The 16,702-nt window shown below is 41.3% G+C and overlaps 1 protein-coding gene across 2 annotated transcripts in view; it reads right to left on the minus strand.

Annotated features, from left to right (window-relative positions):
• gmds (GDP-mannose 4,6-dehydratase) overlaps positions 1-16,702 on the minus strand; it is a 202,021-nt gene that overhangs the window by 117,264 nt on the left and 68,055 nt on the right. For both annotated transcript variants that reach the window (XM_042006915.1, XM_042006914.1), the window contains 2 exons: positions 15,741-15,845; positions 3,397-3,524 (listed from right to left, as the gene is read on the minus strand). In XM_042006915.1, the coding sequence (XP_041862849.1) occupies positions 3,397-3,524; positions 15,741-15,845 (233 nt within the window). The remainder of the gene's footprint in view (positions 1-3,396; positions 3,525-15,740; positions 15,846-16,702) is intronic.

Raw genomic sequence — 16,702 nt, forward strand, 5'->3', positions numbered from 1 at the left:
ATGTGAATGCAAATGTCTTTCTTACTGTATGAAAACAACTGCTGGTGAATGGACCACCAGTCTCATCAATCATCTGGGATTGGCCCTGATCTGCACCCTGATTGGTTAATTAGCCTCATCTGTACCCATTACTGTACAGAGAGGCAGCTGCGGCTAAAAAAAAAAAAAGGCAAATAAACGAGGTGGAAACTGACACCTGTGGGGTGTACCGCCATCTCACTGCCTCCACACAATGCAGGGATTCAGACAGCAACTACACACACACACACACACACACACAACTTGACACTGTAACAGCATACCTAAGACAAACCAGAATTTCACAGATGATCATATTTAAAAGATTAATATTCAAACAAGACAAGAGCAGGAAGTTGTTGGCAATCGGCAGGTCAACCACCATCTCAACTGGCAACTGTTTCGATTCCACTGCAGCGAGAACAGCAACGCCAGCTCCGAGTCAGGCAACAACGAGAGGGACGTGGTGAATGGATGGAAACTACTGACAAGTGTCTGACAAGAAGTAGCAACAGTTTGGTTTGATGCAGCTTCTCAAAGAATACAAAGCCTCAAAATAGTAAGAGGTTAAAAGGTAGAAGTGATATGGAGAGTAAAAATCATAAAAATGAGAAAGGAAACAGACAAAATGACGGCGTGAAAGTGAAGTAGGAGGGAGCTAGAAAGGAGGGAAAGAGCCAAGACCACCAAGCTGACTTCAGCTCCTGCCCCCTCTCAGCCAAACTTCTTCTCAGCACAGGAAATGGCTCTCTGCTGCCAGAGGGGGAGGAGATGTAGGTGGTGGTAGGGGTTCCAAACAGCTGTACCAACCATGGGCCAAATCAGGATGGGGGCAGATGCTGAGCATGGAGGAGGGCTCACTGCTTCATCCTCATACGCTCATCTAAATCATTTTGTGAGTGATTGCTGTGGGTTTCCTTTCCTTCCCGGCCTGCTTAGAGTCAGAAATATACTTTGCTTTAAACAGTCATAAAATTATGAAATTCCAAAGATTAACCGGTTTACGGAAAACGAGATCAGGTGGATTTAAATGATTATATCTGTCGGTTTTATACTAAAGCGTTCAGCTAGGAACATCTACTTCATGATACAATAATAATAAAGGGTTCCATTGAGAGTAGCTGGGCAGCCCCAGGTCTGGGACAGACACCCGATACCCAGCTGAGACGATGCCCAGCCACCGCACGCCTTCAGACGTTGTTAGAGCAGACACACAGCACGCCCCTCCTGCCACCCGCAATCCATCCACAGCCAATTACAAGCAATTTCCCTGTCCTGGGTGGGGTGACGAGAGGGAGACGGAGAGGGAGGAAAAGCAGTTGTCAGCCTAAAGCAGACACACATGGTTCTGTTTACAAATTGCCAGTTGTTCGGCTTTGCCATGGAAACACAGTGCTGGTGCTCGGAGGCTGAGTATTTCAAAGCAAGACAGGGAAAAAAAAAAAGAGGGGGGTCCCGGTGACGGTCCCAGGCTTTGATGGTCTGCTGGGTGGGTGAACTTTCAGCTAGAGAGACGGTTCACTTATGCATAATGTAAAAGTGACCCACAAACACACGTCTGTTTCCCTTCTCCTTTCAACCCCCCCGCCCCCCACCAGAGTTCCCCTCTGCACCTCCAGCTTCTGTTTGGCTTCTCAAAAAAATCTGCCTTTCCGAGACAGGAGGTGCCCGATTCACCAGAACTGGAATGTCAGCAGTTCTCACAGGAAATCTGGTGCATCTCAAGCCAGCGCGCCCATGGACAGACAAATGCGCGTACACACTCATGCAACAGGAGGCTGTACTTACACAACCAGTCAGTCAGAATAACATAAGATGAAGAAACTTGCTCAGTGAGACCCAACAACTAGCATTTTACTTGCACAAGAACAAGAACCACTCTGGATCTATATATAAAGCTGCTAAACAGGGAAAGCCGCAAGTTCTGGAAGCTGCTGTTCTTTTCTGTAAACTTTCCTTTCAAATTTAGATCAATGTTTTTCATCAATGTAGCATCAAAGCTAGAGGCAAAAAAAAATATCAGCTCTATATAGTTGAAGCCATGTGGGACAGAAAACATTTTGTATTTTAACGTTGTTAGTAAATGGTTTATAATAATACAGTAGCAAAGAGATTATAAAGATAAACACAAATTCAAGTTATTCACTAAAGTTCCACATTGAGGCCAGGTCTCTCACTTTGGTTTCTATTTCATTGACTTTAAAAGCAACCCTGGGTCTGTTTAGACCTGATGCCAACATGTATCCTGGATAATCTGATCACTTGTAGACCGCACCAAATTCAGAAGAGGACCACATTTAAAGGTCATCTGGGTCACTTACGAGAACAAATCAGACCAGGGTCACACTGAAAGACCACCTACTCACCTGACAGGCACAAGCAATGAATGAGGAACCATTTGCACATCTACCAAATGCAATCAGTTTCTTCTTTTAAAAACTAATCTTTCAAGCTAGAGTTTCACTAGTCTTAACTCAAGTCAGACTGCTCACCGCAGGAGATAAAAATGATTCTGTGTTGACATATCAGAAATGACTGATCGACTGTTTTCCAGTAATCATACAGTGACTGATGTTTTGCTGCCACCTCTAATGCCTCAGTGCCCCTCCTTAACAGCATGAACCACCACCGCAGCACAACCCCGCTCTGACGGCGTGACCCCACACTGCGGTCCGCCGTTAAACTGAGGCTCCAACCATAACCTCGTCACCCCCACTCCCATCTCAAAGAGTAACCCCTGCTACCTGCACCACCATCACCTCCTAATAATAACAAAGTCCGCTGTGAGCGGTCTGCTGTCAGACATGGCAACCCGTCGAGTCTTTCATCTCAACAGCAATACACACGTGTTCCAACTTTAACCTATCACAAACTTCAACGCACACATAGGAATGTATGCTTTCCTATGCACACATACACTGGAGGGGTGGGGGGAGCCCACTCTTCGTTTCATCTCCCCACTCCTTTCTCTGCTTGCTGCTGGCACCATCATTTTAACACAAACACAGTATTTCTGTCATCGTCCCTGGGACGCGGTGTTCTCTTAATATCCGTCTGTCTTTTGCAGCAGTTTGGGGGATGGCAATGGGGGCCTGGGGGGGATCTGGGACATGGGTGAGTTGTGGGAAACCAGAGTGCAGTCTGTGGCCTCACAGCATGCAGCCCTCTCCCACTCCTCCCGCTGCCCTTCTCTTTCTCTATCTCTGTTTCTCTTTTGGCAGAGAATCATAGAAGGCTTCATGCAGATCACATATTACGGCCTCAAATGATCTGGGAAAACATGCCCCGTTAATGGTATGTGCACATCTGAACCCTGTTCGACTTTGAAGCACTGTGCGATTAGTTTGTGTGGATTTCTCTGGGATGTGTGTGTTTTACCTCCACATAGTCTTTGGCATGGCCCCAGTCCCTTTTGGAGTCCAGGTTGCCGAGGCTGAAGCTCTCCAGCTGGCCCAGGTGAATCTTCGCCACAGAACGGCTGATCTTACGCGTCACGAAGTTTGAACCTAAAACACAAATGCAAAAGAAAAATAAACTAAATAAACTGCTTTGTTGGCATCTTCGAAATTCAATTACTGTTCGTGCAGAACATAAATGAAACAGAGGTCCAGCCCGCTCCAACAGACACAAACAGAAGAAACTGAGAAATGAGCAGATAAGGGAAATTAAGGCCTCATTGTCAGAGATGACGGCTTAGACCAACTTGATACTCCCCACACATGCACACACAAATACAGACAGCTTTCCAAACCCCCACTTATGTTCCAAGCCCATTTCAGCCAACTAAAGAAACCTGAAATGTAACCCTGAGTCAAATCAATTCGTTACCACCTCACATTACAGCCACAAGACCTTTTTAGAATCCTCCTCTTTCATTTTCCTTTCTAATTCCCCATTTTGGTGTCAAATCTGGGCTGGATGCCAACGTAAATCTCAAACCATCTGCCCGTCAACAAAAAAAAAGCAACAGGGATGTTCCATGGAGAAACGGCAACCAAACAGGACCACCATGTTTCTGCTGGTGCAGTGTCCAGTCCAGAATCACCACACTGACATGTGCCAGATCGCCCTGTGGTACTCCTCATCTGAGCCGGCACACGTGGCGATACTATCTGTGGGAACACAAATGAGCTTCTAATGACTATTTCTGTGTGGTTAAAGATGATTGGGGTGTTTCAGTGGGACACTGTGGGTTTTAGTGGGACACTAAGCATTAGGGTGTCATGTTTAATAACGCCGCCGTCTAAGTTGAAACATTGTATTAGAGCTTGAGGAGTTCACATCGTCTGATGCTCAAAAATAGCTAAATAGAAGCTATGTGATGATGTGAGAATATCATTTCAAAGGATATCTTGAAGTTCACATCAAAGTGTTGTCTATTTTTAGCTTGTGCAACATCTCCACTGTACATAAATCTCCCACAACCTTCCAGTAACCTCTGTGAAACCTCTCAAGAGCTCCTATATGGCCTTTTTTTTTTTTTTTTTTCTCTTTTTTTTCTTTTTACTCAAACTGAATCTTGCCATTTAATTCTGCATTCAGCCTGGCTATAACAGCACAGTTCTGGCTCCACACTGTATCACTGTTCCTCTGACACGGAGCAGAGCCTCCATTTAGACACAGGAAAATCCCATGTACCCAATCATGCGCGTGCACCAAATTTGTTGTAATTATTTCATAGCAAAGCGAGAGCCCTGGGCAGGCTGAGCAGAAACAGACCTGGGAAGGTTAGGCACGCTTGTTTAAGAAAATACAGCATGTTCCGTGTTGGTTTTGGGTCACATGGCCCCCCCTATGTCAACGCTTCTTTGTCACCACATTGAGATGAATTTTAATTAAGTTTAAAAACAGGTCTGTGCAGTTTTGAAGTTTTTGTATTAATTTTCAAATTTGTTATCAAGTCTTTCAGTTAATATTTTTTGACAAAGATATTTAGAAATGCCACATGTCCACAAAGTGTAGATAAATTGCCAGTGGAAACCCCCCGATATCAGACCTATCCTGTCTTTGCATGATCATGTAATCTGGCCTCAGGGCCGTTCTCTAACCTGGCAGGTCATCTGTTCTGGCAGATACCAGCACTCCTGCAAACTGTAGTCGAATGTTAACCAGCAATTATTCATCTGCTGCTGACACATACAAGACTGTCAGTTTTGCTCTCATCCGTATCAGCTAGACAGGTTCCTATTTCATCACAGGGTTTGGTACTCCTCATACAGCTACACACACACAATGGGTAATGAAAGAATGCTGTCAACTCACATTATGTGAGCTGGATGATTCAGTGTTAATGGACTTTGACCTGTCAGACGGGCATAAAGTACTCTTAAGCATCTAAGTATCTGCTTCTTGAACTATTAATATTCTGTCTTCCTTCAAAGCCCCATAACTTTCAAAAGTACAACAGACGTATACATGAGACAGTTTAGCTTTATTTGACAGTAATGAAGCAACAGAGCAGATAGCAGGCTTTTCCAGGTGAAAGTTGTTGCATAATCTTTATATAATTTTATGAACAAACTTGTAGGCCATTAATACTCTAGATTTTATTGAAATTAAGCCATTATTTTATCATTTGGATCACCTCTTCTTTTAACTAGATTGTCCAGTAAGTGTTTGGAGATGGAGGAAGGTAGTTTCTAGTTTCTACTTTTACTAAAAAGAGAGGATCCGACATTCACTGGCGCCTGCTCTGTGATTTTAGGCAATCTCAGCTAACGGGGGGGGGGGCGAGTCAATGACAGTATCCACTACTGGGGGCAGTGGTTATTTCCCTTTGTGAGGTCACAAAGGGAAAGATCTTAGACTCACTCGTTTGAGTACACATTCGCTAAAAAGAACAGCGGGAAAGGAGAAATTTTGTTTTCATTTTTGGGCCTCATACACAAGCTATGAGGGCACATGACTGTTAGAAACCTTTAGAAAGTGAATTTTGCATAATATGGGACCTTTAAGAGATCTCTAAACATCTTTGCTCTTATATTGATGAATGCCAATCTCCTCTGAAGGTGAAAGGAAATGCCAGTTGTAACTAATATGTAAATACCAAATAATGTCTACAAAAGGTCATGAAACTGAAGGGGTGCATGCAGACGCAGACAGAGACGAGGAAAATGTAAGTGTTGTTGTTAAACAGGGGGCCAAGGTACATCCTCAATCTCCTAATTGGGTGCGGTCTATTACACCGATGGTTTCATGAAGACCAGCCATAGAATTAAATCTTGGCTGATTTCTTTTCAGATGTTTATGGAAACTTGATTCTTTGCATTCACAACTCATGAGAGGCATCGGCTGATGGACGCCTGTGACAATGGAACAGCTCTTAGTAGCCTAACGCATCCAAACAGGTGTTCATCATCCTGCAAATAAATCTGCATGGTCATGAAATATTTATCCCCTCTGTAAGGCCTGATCTGCGGTATCTTGTAAGTAATTGTGCAATTTTGTAAGCAGGACTGATATTAAGAAATACCATTTTTGGTGTATAAAAAAGGGTGGAACCACTAACTGATGTAGACTGTGTTCCATGTTATTATGCATATGCTGTTTTAGATCATTTCTCTTATATAATCAGTACAAATGATATTATATATATATATATACCATATATATAAACTTCCAGTGTTTACTTTCCTTAATGCGGTTGGTGAGCGCTTCTTCTCATTTTATGTATATATGTGGCCGTGTGTTTATGTGTGTGTGTGCATATGTTGTGTATGTGTAACTTGTGGGTTTATGGTCTGGCGTAATGATGGGTGAAGACAGTTTTTTTTTTGCTTTGTTTTGTTTTTTTAATGTTTTTAATGTAAATCACTTTGTGTTGCATTTCTTTGTATGAAAAATTGCTTTATAAATAAAGACTGATTGATTGATTTTAAGGACGCTCCACAGGTTCTCATTTGAGATTAGAGGATGATGGTGGTCACACCCTGAGTTTTTTTTCCCTTTATACCCAGAGCATCTGTAGTATTCAGCAGCTTCAAATACTTGCTGCTCATCAGTGATTTCTTACATCGTAATACAAAGTACTGACCTGACAGAGACTTTCCTTGATATTATCTAAAACAGGCATGTCAAACTGGTCCAGCAAAGGGCCGTGTGGCTGCAGGTTTTTGTTCCAACCAAGCAGCAGCACACCAGATTTGACTGATTCAATCAACTGATCTCAGTCTTCAGACAGCTGATTGGTCAAACTGTGTGCTCTTGGCTGGCTGGAACAAAAACCTGCAGCCACACGGCCCTTTGCTGGACCAGTTTGACATGCCTGATCTAAAAGAACCTGTTTGCTCTCTGAATCACACAGAGATTTTTAACAGCACAATGATCTCACTTACGTTTTCATGAAATGACCAATGTTTTCAATCCTTTCACAAGGCATTGTACTATTTCATGCTTTTAATCTGCAGAAAGATTAATCTTTTCCCAAGACTGCATGGAAACTACGACCTGCTTAATAATATGGAACAGTAGTTTCAATAGTGATCTACACTGATAGAAAGAAAACCAAGTAAATCTTCCACTAAAAAAACTCAAAACCGAATATCTAAATAACTAAAATCCCATGAGGAATAATTTGGACATGTCGGTGAACTTAATTTATGTTAATGGCATTAAAAATGTTTTTTTATCTCATATATAATATAATAAAACAGTGCTGCATTACACATCTTTGTGCATAATAATTTTCAATTATCTTAACATTTAACATATAATCTTGGTACTACTTTTAGGTAAATATAGGGTTTAAAATGGTTTGCAGGGAATTTTCTATTGAACATGTTTCACTGTATCTGTGCTATTTACTTTTTTAGTGGGTTGCATTGAATTGTTACCTAAACAGAGTGCCCCAGTTAAAAATTGTTTCAGTCACTTATCAAGCCAAGAGCAAAAACTCTGGTTTTTGATAATGTTAAACAATTTCACAAAATACTGTAGTTGTCATTTCAAACTTTAATGTTTCTGTACTCCTCTTTTAATCTACCATGTTTGAAAAAATACTCCAGCAATCAATCGATAGCAATTAATTTTATTTTGCTTACTTTGTTTCATATTAATGTAGATTTAAATATTCATCAAACAATATCAGACCGTCTCTTCGATGTCTGGGAATTCCTGACAGACTGTTTTGATTTGTTTAAAACTGAGAAATGATGTAATTAAAAGATTACATTAAAATTAAATATTGATTAAGGGCAGCCATTTATTAAGCATATGTTATGATCTAGTGAGGCAAGGCAGTGTAACAAGAAACCCACGTTGGGGCCTACAGTAAACTGGAAGGCAGAGGCTTGATTTGATCCAACGTCCAAGAAAAACTCCAGTTTGCAGGTTAAACGCAGGTTGTCAAAACTCTGCAAAGCCGGTTTGGCTCTTAAAAAGGTGTCAGAGGAACACGTGTAGCACGGTACACCAATCAGTAATAAAGTCCATTATTTCCCCTGGAGCACACCTGTAGTCTCCTTGTAAAGCTCACACCTCTGTTTGGAGTGGCTCTGCTCCCTGCCTTCTTTAATTGGTGTGGCGTGGACCAGAGTGTGGGGCTAATGGATGGGCCTGCCCGGCCCCGGACAAAGCCTGCTCTGTTACTGGCCCGGGTGTTAATGTGTTTCCTTTACTGGCAGCGACACTCCAGGACAGCCAGGGGGAGGGGGGTGAAGGTGAGTGAGGGGAGCTGCGAGAGGAGCTGACAGGAGGTTCTGAGCCCAAACGGGGCCGCGGTGGCCGTTTAACCCTGCCCGCGGCCGGGCGGAAAGTCTAATAAAACCACGGGCCGTGAAAACTGAGCAGACAGCAAAACCCATGCCAGAAACTGACAGTCACTCTCTCTTTCTCTCTCTCTTTCTCACATAGCTGTTTCTTCTTTTTTTTCCACCATTCCTTTTTTTTGCTGCCTGGAGAAGCGACAGGAAAAGCGCAACTCACAGGATTCGTTGGTACAGCTGGGCTCAAGCACAATGAGGAAAAGGAGGAGGAGGAAGGTGATGAGAAATGTATGGAGATGTCTCCCGTCCAGAGCCAGGCCATGTGGGCCCAGACAGGATGGGGACAGAAGCTGTCAGCTGGGGGGCTTGGGTCGGGGGAGTCAGAGAGGGGACTGTGGGTTTGGGGAGATTTTGGCTGGTTACTCAACAGATTATGTTGTTAGACCCACGCTGCTAAAGAAAGGTGACTTATGAAGCTGTGTGACGGCCGAGACCTTACACACCCAGACCTCAACATGTCTGACTCACTCATTTATACTACTGTCTGTGAGTGTATTTATGTGCATTTACTGAGACTCAACCACAGTGTGATTTATTCACATCTTTCCTTTCTAACATTTATCATGTGGTTTCTGCAAGGCTGAATGGTGCATTAGACTTGGAAAAACCGAAAGGCTTAGTAAATCTAAATCTAAAATCATGCTAAATATTTATCACATTGATATTCGATGCTACAGTTGTACAGGTAAAACATCTACTTCCTTCCTATGCCAATTTTCCTCTTTCAGCTTCAGACCTGCTCTATGTTTTTCATCACCATGCAAATCTTTGCCATGGTGACTTGCAGGATATTACAGAGTTCTCCCTTTTCTTTATAAGAAGAAGGGAAAAAAAAAGAAGTGGAATGGCTTAGTAACCCAGACTGTTTTAATGGGCAATAATCTTAAAATAGGACTCAGGATTTTCTTAAAAAAAACTGAACACAAAGACTCTTTCTAAGTCATTTCCAGATTTTTGAGTCATTTCTGTCACAAGCTTGTCTGAACTGGCCAACATCTTAAAGGTAGAAAATGTAAAATAGGAAAAACCTCATTTTGATTGCCATGGTGTTGCCATAGAAACCCTTTGGTTAGCTCAACACAGGAGGGTCTACACACCTGTTTTGGAATTCAACCAGAACTGCAGATCCCATAATCCTTCTCTGTTTTTTGAGAAATGGCCTTGGGGAGTGAGTGGCTTTATGGTAGAATTAAAGTGAAAAGTGTAACCCTTAATTCCCATCTCTACTCCCCTTTTAGGATTAAGGTCAACTCTCAAGCCTTGTTTGCGTCGAAATTTAATGAATACCATTTCATACTCATCTTCTTTATCTGCACAGAGTTATGAAGAAAATGCCTAACTAGCAGGAGGGCTGAGTGATTTTGCAGGAGGAATCTTCGCTGGGTCGGGGGTTGGCCAAATTCCACCCCAACCAAAAACCTGTCAGTGTCTGCCATCACTGCTATTGCACAATTCACATTCTGACTGATCTTTGGAGGCTCAGCGAAGAGAATATTTGTGTTACATCCAAGACAGGTCACGGGCTCAGCTCCGCCAACACAGCGTCTATTCACACCTGACAGAGTGCTGCGCTCACTCTGGGCTGACTCAACTGACAGGGAGGGTACAGAGAGAAACAAATGTGATGCAAGGAGAGCTGGAAGCCAGCTGGAGGCTTGTGAAGTAAAAGGCAAAGTCCAGGAACGTCACTGAAAAAAAAGGTAAAGAAAAAATAATGTGGGTGGAGGGCAAAAAGTCCAAAAAGGTGTGGAGAAAGTGTAAGGAGTAGATGTTACATGGTGTACTTTGGCCTACAGCACCACCTCCTTATTGCAGAACCGAGAGTTTCCCCTGAATTACAAAAAAGTTGGGATGGTGCCTGGGTGTAGCTTTGGTTGCTCTCCTGCAAAGTTGAATATGCTTGAGAGACGCTACATGGTGTCCTCGACCTGTTGTGCAATTACACCTCTGAAAATGAGCACTCAGTCATCAAGATACTTGGTTACCGTGGCGACCTGAGACAACAAACACTGATTTCAGGGCAGAAGGAGATGAGTAAAGAACAAAACCTCAATAAGCAGGTGCCATTTCTGAGGCTCATGTAGTCGCTGCGTCTTGACACAAAGGCATGAAAAGAGGAGAGGACTCCGTCGTCAGCTTCACTTTGAGGCTTTAGACTCCGCTCTTCACCTGGACATAGTTCAGCTGATGTTTAGGCTGCGCTCACTCAGCCCTTTCTCATCAACACCAAACAAAATACTAAAAAACAAAAAAAGTGCTTCCATTGCATTGGATTCCCTCTTGCTGGATAGCGGCAAATCCCCTTGACGTCCGCTGACCGAGTCATTCCCATCTGAAGATTCCTTTGAAAATAACCTTTCCAATACACAGAAAACATATCCTGTTGCAAATCTATCATACGATCTGACCTTTTGGGTTTAATCTCAACAAAAGCAGAAAGTTGAAGCCGAGGCATGTGGAGGCTCAGCTGTTGTATGTGTGTGTTTTAAGGGGCAGCATTGACTTTGGCAGTGCTATTCTAACTTCCCTAATGCTAACTGCTCCTCTCTCCTGACATAACAGTATATTATTTTGTACTGCCGAGTGTGAACCACAGAGCTCTCAGGAAGCAGAGATGGATGGGACTTTCCCAAATAAACTGGGGGATAAGCCCACAACTGAAGCTGGTCAGCAGCATTAACTGTGTATACACACAGAAAACATATTACTGAGCTGATTTACTGTAGCCTTAGACCAACAAACTGCTAATAACTATAAATTAAACCAGGCTTTTATCCTTCACTTTCAAAATTGGATTTCTGGGGACTTTCAGGTGTTTCGCGTTTGTTGAATAAAATGACCAAATAAACACGTGAACTGCTTATTTGCACTGATTTAATCTGCTGAACACCCTTTCCAAGAGACTGGAGTACTGTCTCATATGTCACACCAATATGGAGTCTATTTAGCACCGCTGCTAACGCTAATCCCTCTCTTCAGAGTTTCTGGAAGAAATGTTTGTTATGGCTAACAGCTAAGCTAACCAGAAAAGAACAAGCAGTGGTGTGAACCAACCAGCAGATTTTGGGCTTCTGTTTACATTGCCTCACGCTGGATTTACACCAGCTTATTTTTTCTTTGCGACTGTCCGATTCAGACTCTTTGCTGCAGAACAGTGAAAATCAGCTGTTTGTTGGTTGAAGTTTCACATGTTTACAGGAAACTTAAGAGAAACCAGAAGCACATTCCTGCCAGGATTAAGTCATCCTGAGAACCGTAGGAGCCAGATTCCTATTCCGGGAGCTTCACTCGCTCTCCTTATTCCCAGCAGCCACCAGACCGTCTTTCTGTAACGCACCACTGCATAACTGGGAACTGTTAGGTCACTTTCAATAAAAGGGAAAACTCCCTCATAAAAGCAATCATCTATTTGTTTCTTGCACACAGACACACGCTAACGTCCCAGGACAATGACATCACAGCTTTTTTAAGTGTGGGGGAGAGGTGAAGTCAGGTTCAATGAAACTTACATCGTTAGCGCGTAAATAATCACACATTTAATTCTTTATTAAGGCCAGAAGACATAGCAGTACACTATACTTTGCCACAGATGTGATGACATGTAAGAACAGGGTTATGAAATCCTGGACAGAGAAGTGAAAGTGTAGCTGAAAGCAGGAGAATGATTATAAATTATTTCTGTTCCAGTCATCTGTAATGTTTTGAATGCGTCTTTGACGTTTTGTGGCTTTTTGTAATGAAAAAAACGAGCTACATTTTAATTTAATCTATGTTAGTGGTTTTTAGACTTTATTGTACAAAAGATTTCTTTTTTTACTTATTTCAATTTTCTTTCTTCAGCGTTTTTTTTTTTTTTTTTTTAGACAATTGGAGCTTTATATACATAAGGCTCCTCTTGATTATTAAGTAATATTCTTTGGTTTTAAATTTGTTTATTGATGAATTTACATATAATTGTGAGCATGGCAGGAGGGGTTGGTGCAAAAGAAAGGAGTAAACAAAAGAAAAAGGGTGTCACTCCAGTTTCTTTCTCAACATGCGCCTTTTTTTATTTAATTGATTTTTAATACAGTTTGATTTTTAAAGGCTTCTTTTTATTCATTAAAGTTGTCTGTCTGTCTAAAAAAATATTCTGTTCTAGTTTTAAACTGACTTCTTTTTCTCCTTTTGTTTTAGGAAAACTATGAGTACTAAAAGCATTTATTTATTTTCCGAGGAGAGGAAAAAAATGCCATTACAAGCATTGTTCATCTCATTTTAAGTTAATTTCCATTTTTATTTCATTCATACATTTATTCATAAGATGCTGCATTGAGGAAATAACTCCCCCAGGTTAACACCATGGACTAATATGGTGCATTTTGTTGACCATGCAGCCTTTTGTTGGACTTTTATCTAATTACACCAATAGGAAAAATGCAGAGATTTGCATTATCATTTGTGATATACATTTACAACTTCTAGTCAATATTAAGTGTTTATAATATCCAGTTAGTTCAGTGTGCAAGCCACACTGGATGATTTACAGAACATCCTTACACTCCAACAAAGAAAAAAAACACTCCAGGAGAGTTCTTTTTTTTAATTTTGCAGGTTAGAGCACCAATTTCTCCCCTAAAGAGCCCTCCTGTGAGAAACAAAGTGCACAGTCCTCAGGTAGGCAGCCGCAGGGTCATAGCAGGCCCTGGAGGCTCGGGTAAACACTGGCCAATCCTGCCAAGACAAGCGCCATGCTGGGTTGTGCAAGGCAGCCGTGGGACATCTGGCCACATCACTGGCCAACGGTCCTGCTTTATGAGCAACAACAGCCATAACTCTGAGAACAGACGTGACAGGAGCAAGAAGAGAGGAGAATGACACTGAATGAAACAAGGGAGAGGAAGGGAAGGGAAATGAGTGTGTGTGGCAAGATTGGAAAGATAGAACCAGAGACAGAGTGGGAGATGAGAAAGCTGACCAAAAACCAAAAAAGCTGACATCATGCCAAAGGAACAATGAGCTTTGCCCATATAAGGTAATCTTTTCTTTGCATAAAAAGGCCTGTTTGTGCACCTATGAGACTTCAGGATTAGGATCAATGACTTCATTTAAGTCCATAAAAATGCCAGAAAAGGTAAAAATGTTCTGACCACCTTTTCAAAACAGACAGAAAATCTTCAGCGTTGACGACTATAATAAACAAATTTTCTTTTATTCATCATTCTTTCTCCTCACACCATTCTCAGTTTGACTGTGTCAACTAATTCTGCATTACACAACCTCAGAGGTTAGCGCAGCATCTTTGCTGAACTGGCAGTAACCTACACCAGTTCCCACACCTATCTATCTGTGGTAACCCATTATGGTTTACTGGATGACCCTTGACCTAGGCCGGGGTCGTGGCCAGGGCCTTCATTAGGGGATAAATCATAAACACCTGAGCAGCTGACCTGGGCACAGTGCTGGGGCTGCACTCATGTGGTATTAATTTCGAGTCGCGTTGGTGTGTAAATCGGGTTAAACCAGCGCCTGCGACCCTCAGGGCTCAGAGCACATATTAAAAATGTGACCACAACCCACGCACTGTGTGTCAGAGTATGTAAGAGTAGTTATGAGGAGCTTGGCTCCACCCGTGAATGAATATGACTTTATACAGAGCATGTAATTGAATATTTTTAAACAACCAAACAATGGTTCAACATCTGTTTTAATGCTTTGTTGTGGGTTTTTTCAGTAGCTAAGTGACATTCAGGTTTTTACATTTGGAATATTATCTTCCAAAAGACTGAATGATGAGATAGATTATCCCCTAATTTGTTTAGTCTTACACAAATCTTAGATCACTCTCTTTAATGATACAAAATTTAAGAAAAATTGGGCTCATCTACTAATCCTCTTTGGAGTTTAAGATTCCTCTGTGTTACAAAGGAACCTCGCTTACAAAAAAAAAAAGAAAATGGATTTTTGCTAAATAGGAATAGGAATGCAAGTGGCTAGACAACATTTTTAGATAGTTATCATTTCATGTTTTTATAAGTTCAAGTTAGTTTTGATAAGTCATTTTACCTCTCACAACCTCTCATAAGAAAAAAAATGTATGTATTATGTATGTAGTATGGAAACTACATAGAAAAAAAGGATTTTTCCCTTACCTCTGCCAACCCTGTTCCTTTTGTCCTGCAAACATGTCTTAGGGGGTTCAACAGTACAGAGTCACTGTCGCCACATCTTTCTAAATGTTTAACATTTCAGTAAACATTTCAGTGAGTTTTCTTGACAAGGCCACTGACAAAATCCTGTACCGTCACAAAGTCTGGCTTTGTATGCTCTTTTTTTTTTATCTTTGTTCTTAAACACACAACATCTATTTCTTCCATAAAAGTTTGAGAACACTGATTCATCTGTACAAGATCAACAGTATTAATTGCCCATGTGGTATATTAGCTCTTGAAGATTGTTTCCTTGCCTCTTCTATGCACTAAAAATCCACCAGATTCCTTAAATAACTTATTATGATCTGTAGTGGGGAAAAAAATATCCAAATTCTTTCCAGTATTTCAAGAGCAAGGCAAGTTTATTTGCAGATTTCATGTACAAGACAATCCAAAGTCCTCAAAGACTCAGCCTTTCATGTATGCTGCTTTTGCACTAAATCATGATGATAATCGTGTCTTTGTGTTGCATGTTTTAAATTATACTATTATCCTTTTTGAATCAATGCTAACCTTAAATTGCCTCACTGTTACTTTAGTTGGAATGGGTTGTAATATTGAAATTAACTTGAAAAAGCAAAACATGAAATATCTTGGGTTTACATGGTTTGAAATTAAATAAAGGTTAAAGTATATCAGGGAATTTGTAAATTCATTCATTCATTCATGATTACAATTTCCATACTATCTTTTGATCTGGAGCTGTGTATGTAGCACATGGTTTAATCTTCTTCACTTCTCCTGAATGCACGTCTTGCTTTTCACTCACCTCTCCTCGGGCTCTCGTGGTTAAAAAGGATCCCATTGACAGCAAACATGTTGTAGGCCTCACGGAAGTTCACCACAATCCAGTAGGCATAGAGCTTAGCAGCTCCTGGGAAGATAGACCAACGTGGAAGACATGGGAAAGAAGTCGATGGAAACTTGTTAGAACCAGTTTTAAATTAATCGTATGCTTAAAGCCCTAGACTTCTAGCAGAAAAACACACTTTAGTTCAGTGAGTAAAACCTGTCCACTTGGAATTTTCCTCATCCTTAAATAAATATAATCATTCAATCATTTTATTCATTCAAAAGCTGTAAATCTGAATCAGCTGCAGGTTGATGTTTGATCCATTTCAGCCACAATGATACCAGCTTCTTTGAAATGATTTTGTCATGCATGGATACTCAAAAAAAAAAAAAAAAAAAAAAAAAAATCAAATGGCTTTGTTTTCATAACAAATGCACCAGAACGCCAATAGGGGGCTTTAAAGAAAAAGGGAAATATATCACTTCAAAAACAAGTAAAACTGTTTAAAGACTGTTTTTTCTCCAGGTTTACAATGTGTCCTTGTGTACAATGACTGCTCTCATAAATCTACTCCATCTTGCAAAATGACAATTTAACCAGAGACAGAAAGGCTAATTCACTGCTATCAAAGTCACAAAACATGATAATAAAAGAGAGGGAGTCAGGTTTCTAATCATGCCACATGTCATGGTCGAACTCAGCTTTACCACAGACTCCTGCTGATTGACCAAAAAGTTCTCTCTGACCGTCCTCCTCCTCCTCCTCCCTTCTCCTTTAATGAGGGGAATGCCAAAGCAAATGAAGGGATGTGCCTGCTGATTAAACCTCCCCACACTGGAGGTGAAAAGAGGTCGCCATGGCTACCCCCGCCTCCAACTTCTAATTAATAGAGAAGCAGCCCTTCTCAAGAAGGTATGCACCTCCCATGCCGCCTCAGA

Source organism: Melanotaenia boesemani, chromosome 14 (genome assembly GCF_017639745.1).
Source record: "Melanotaenia boesemani isolate fMelBoe1 chromosome 14, fMelBoe1.pri, whole genome shotgun sequence".
NCBI lineage: Eukaryota > Metazoa > Chordata > Actinopteri > Atheriniformes > Melanotaeniidae > Melanotaenia > Melanotaenia boesemani.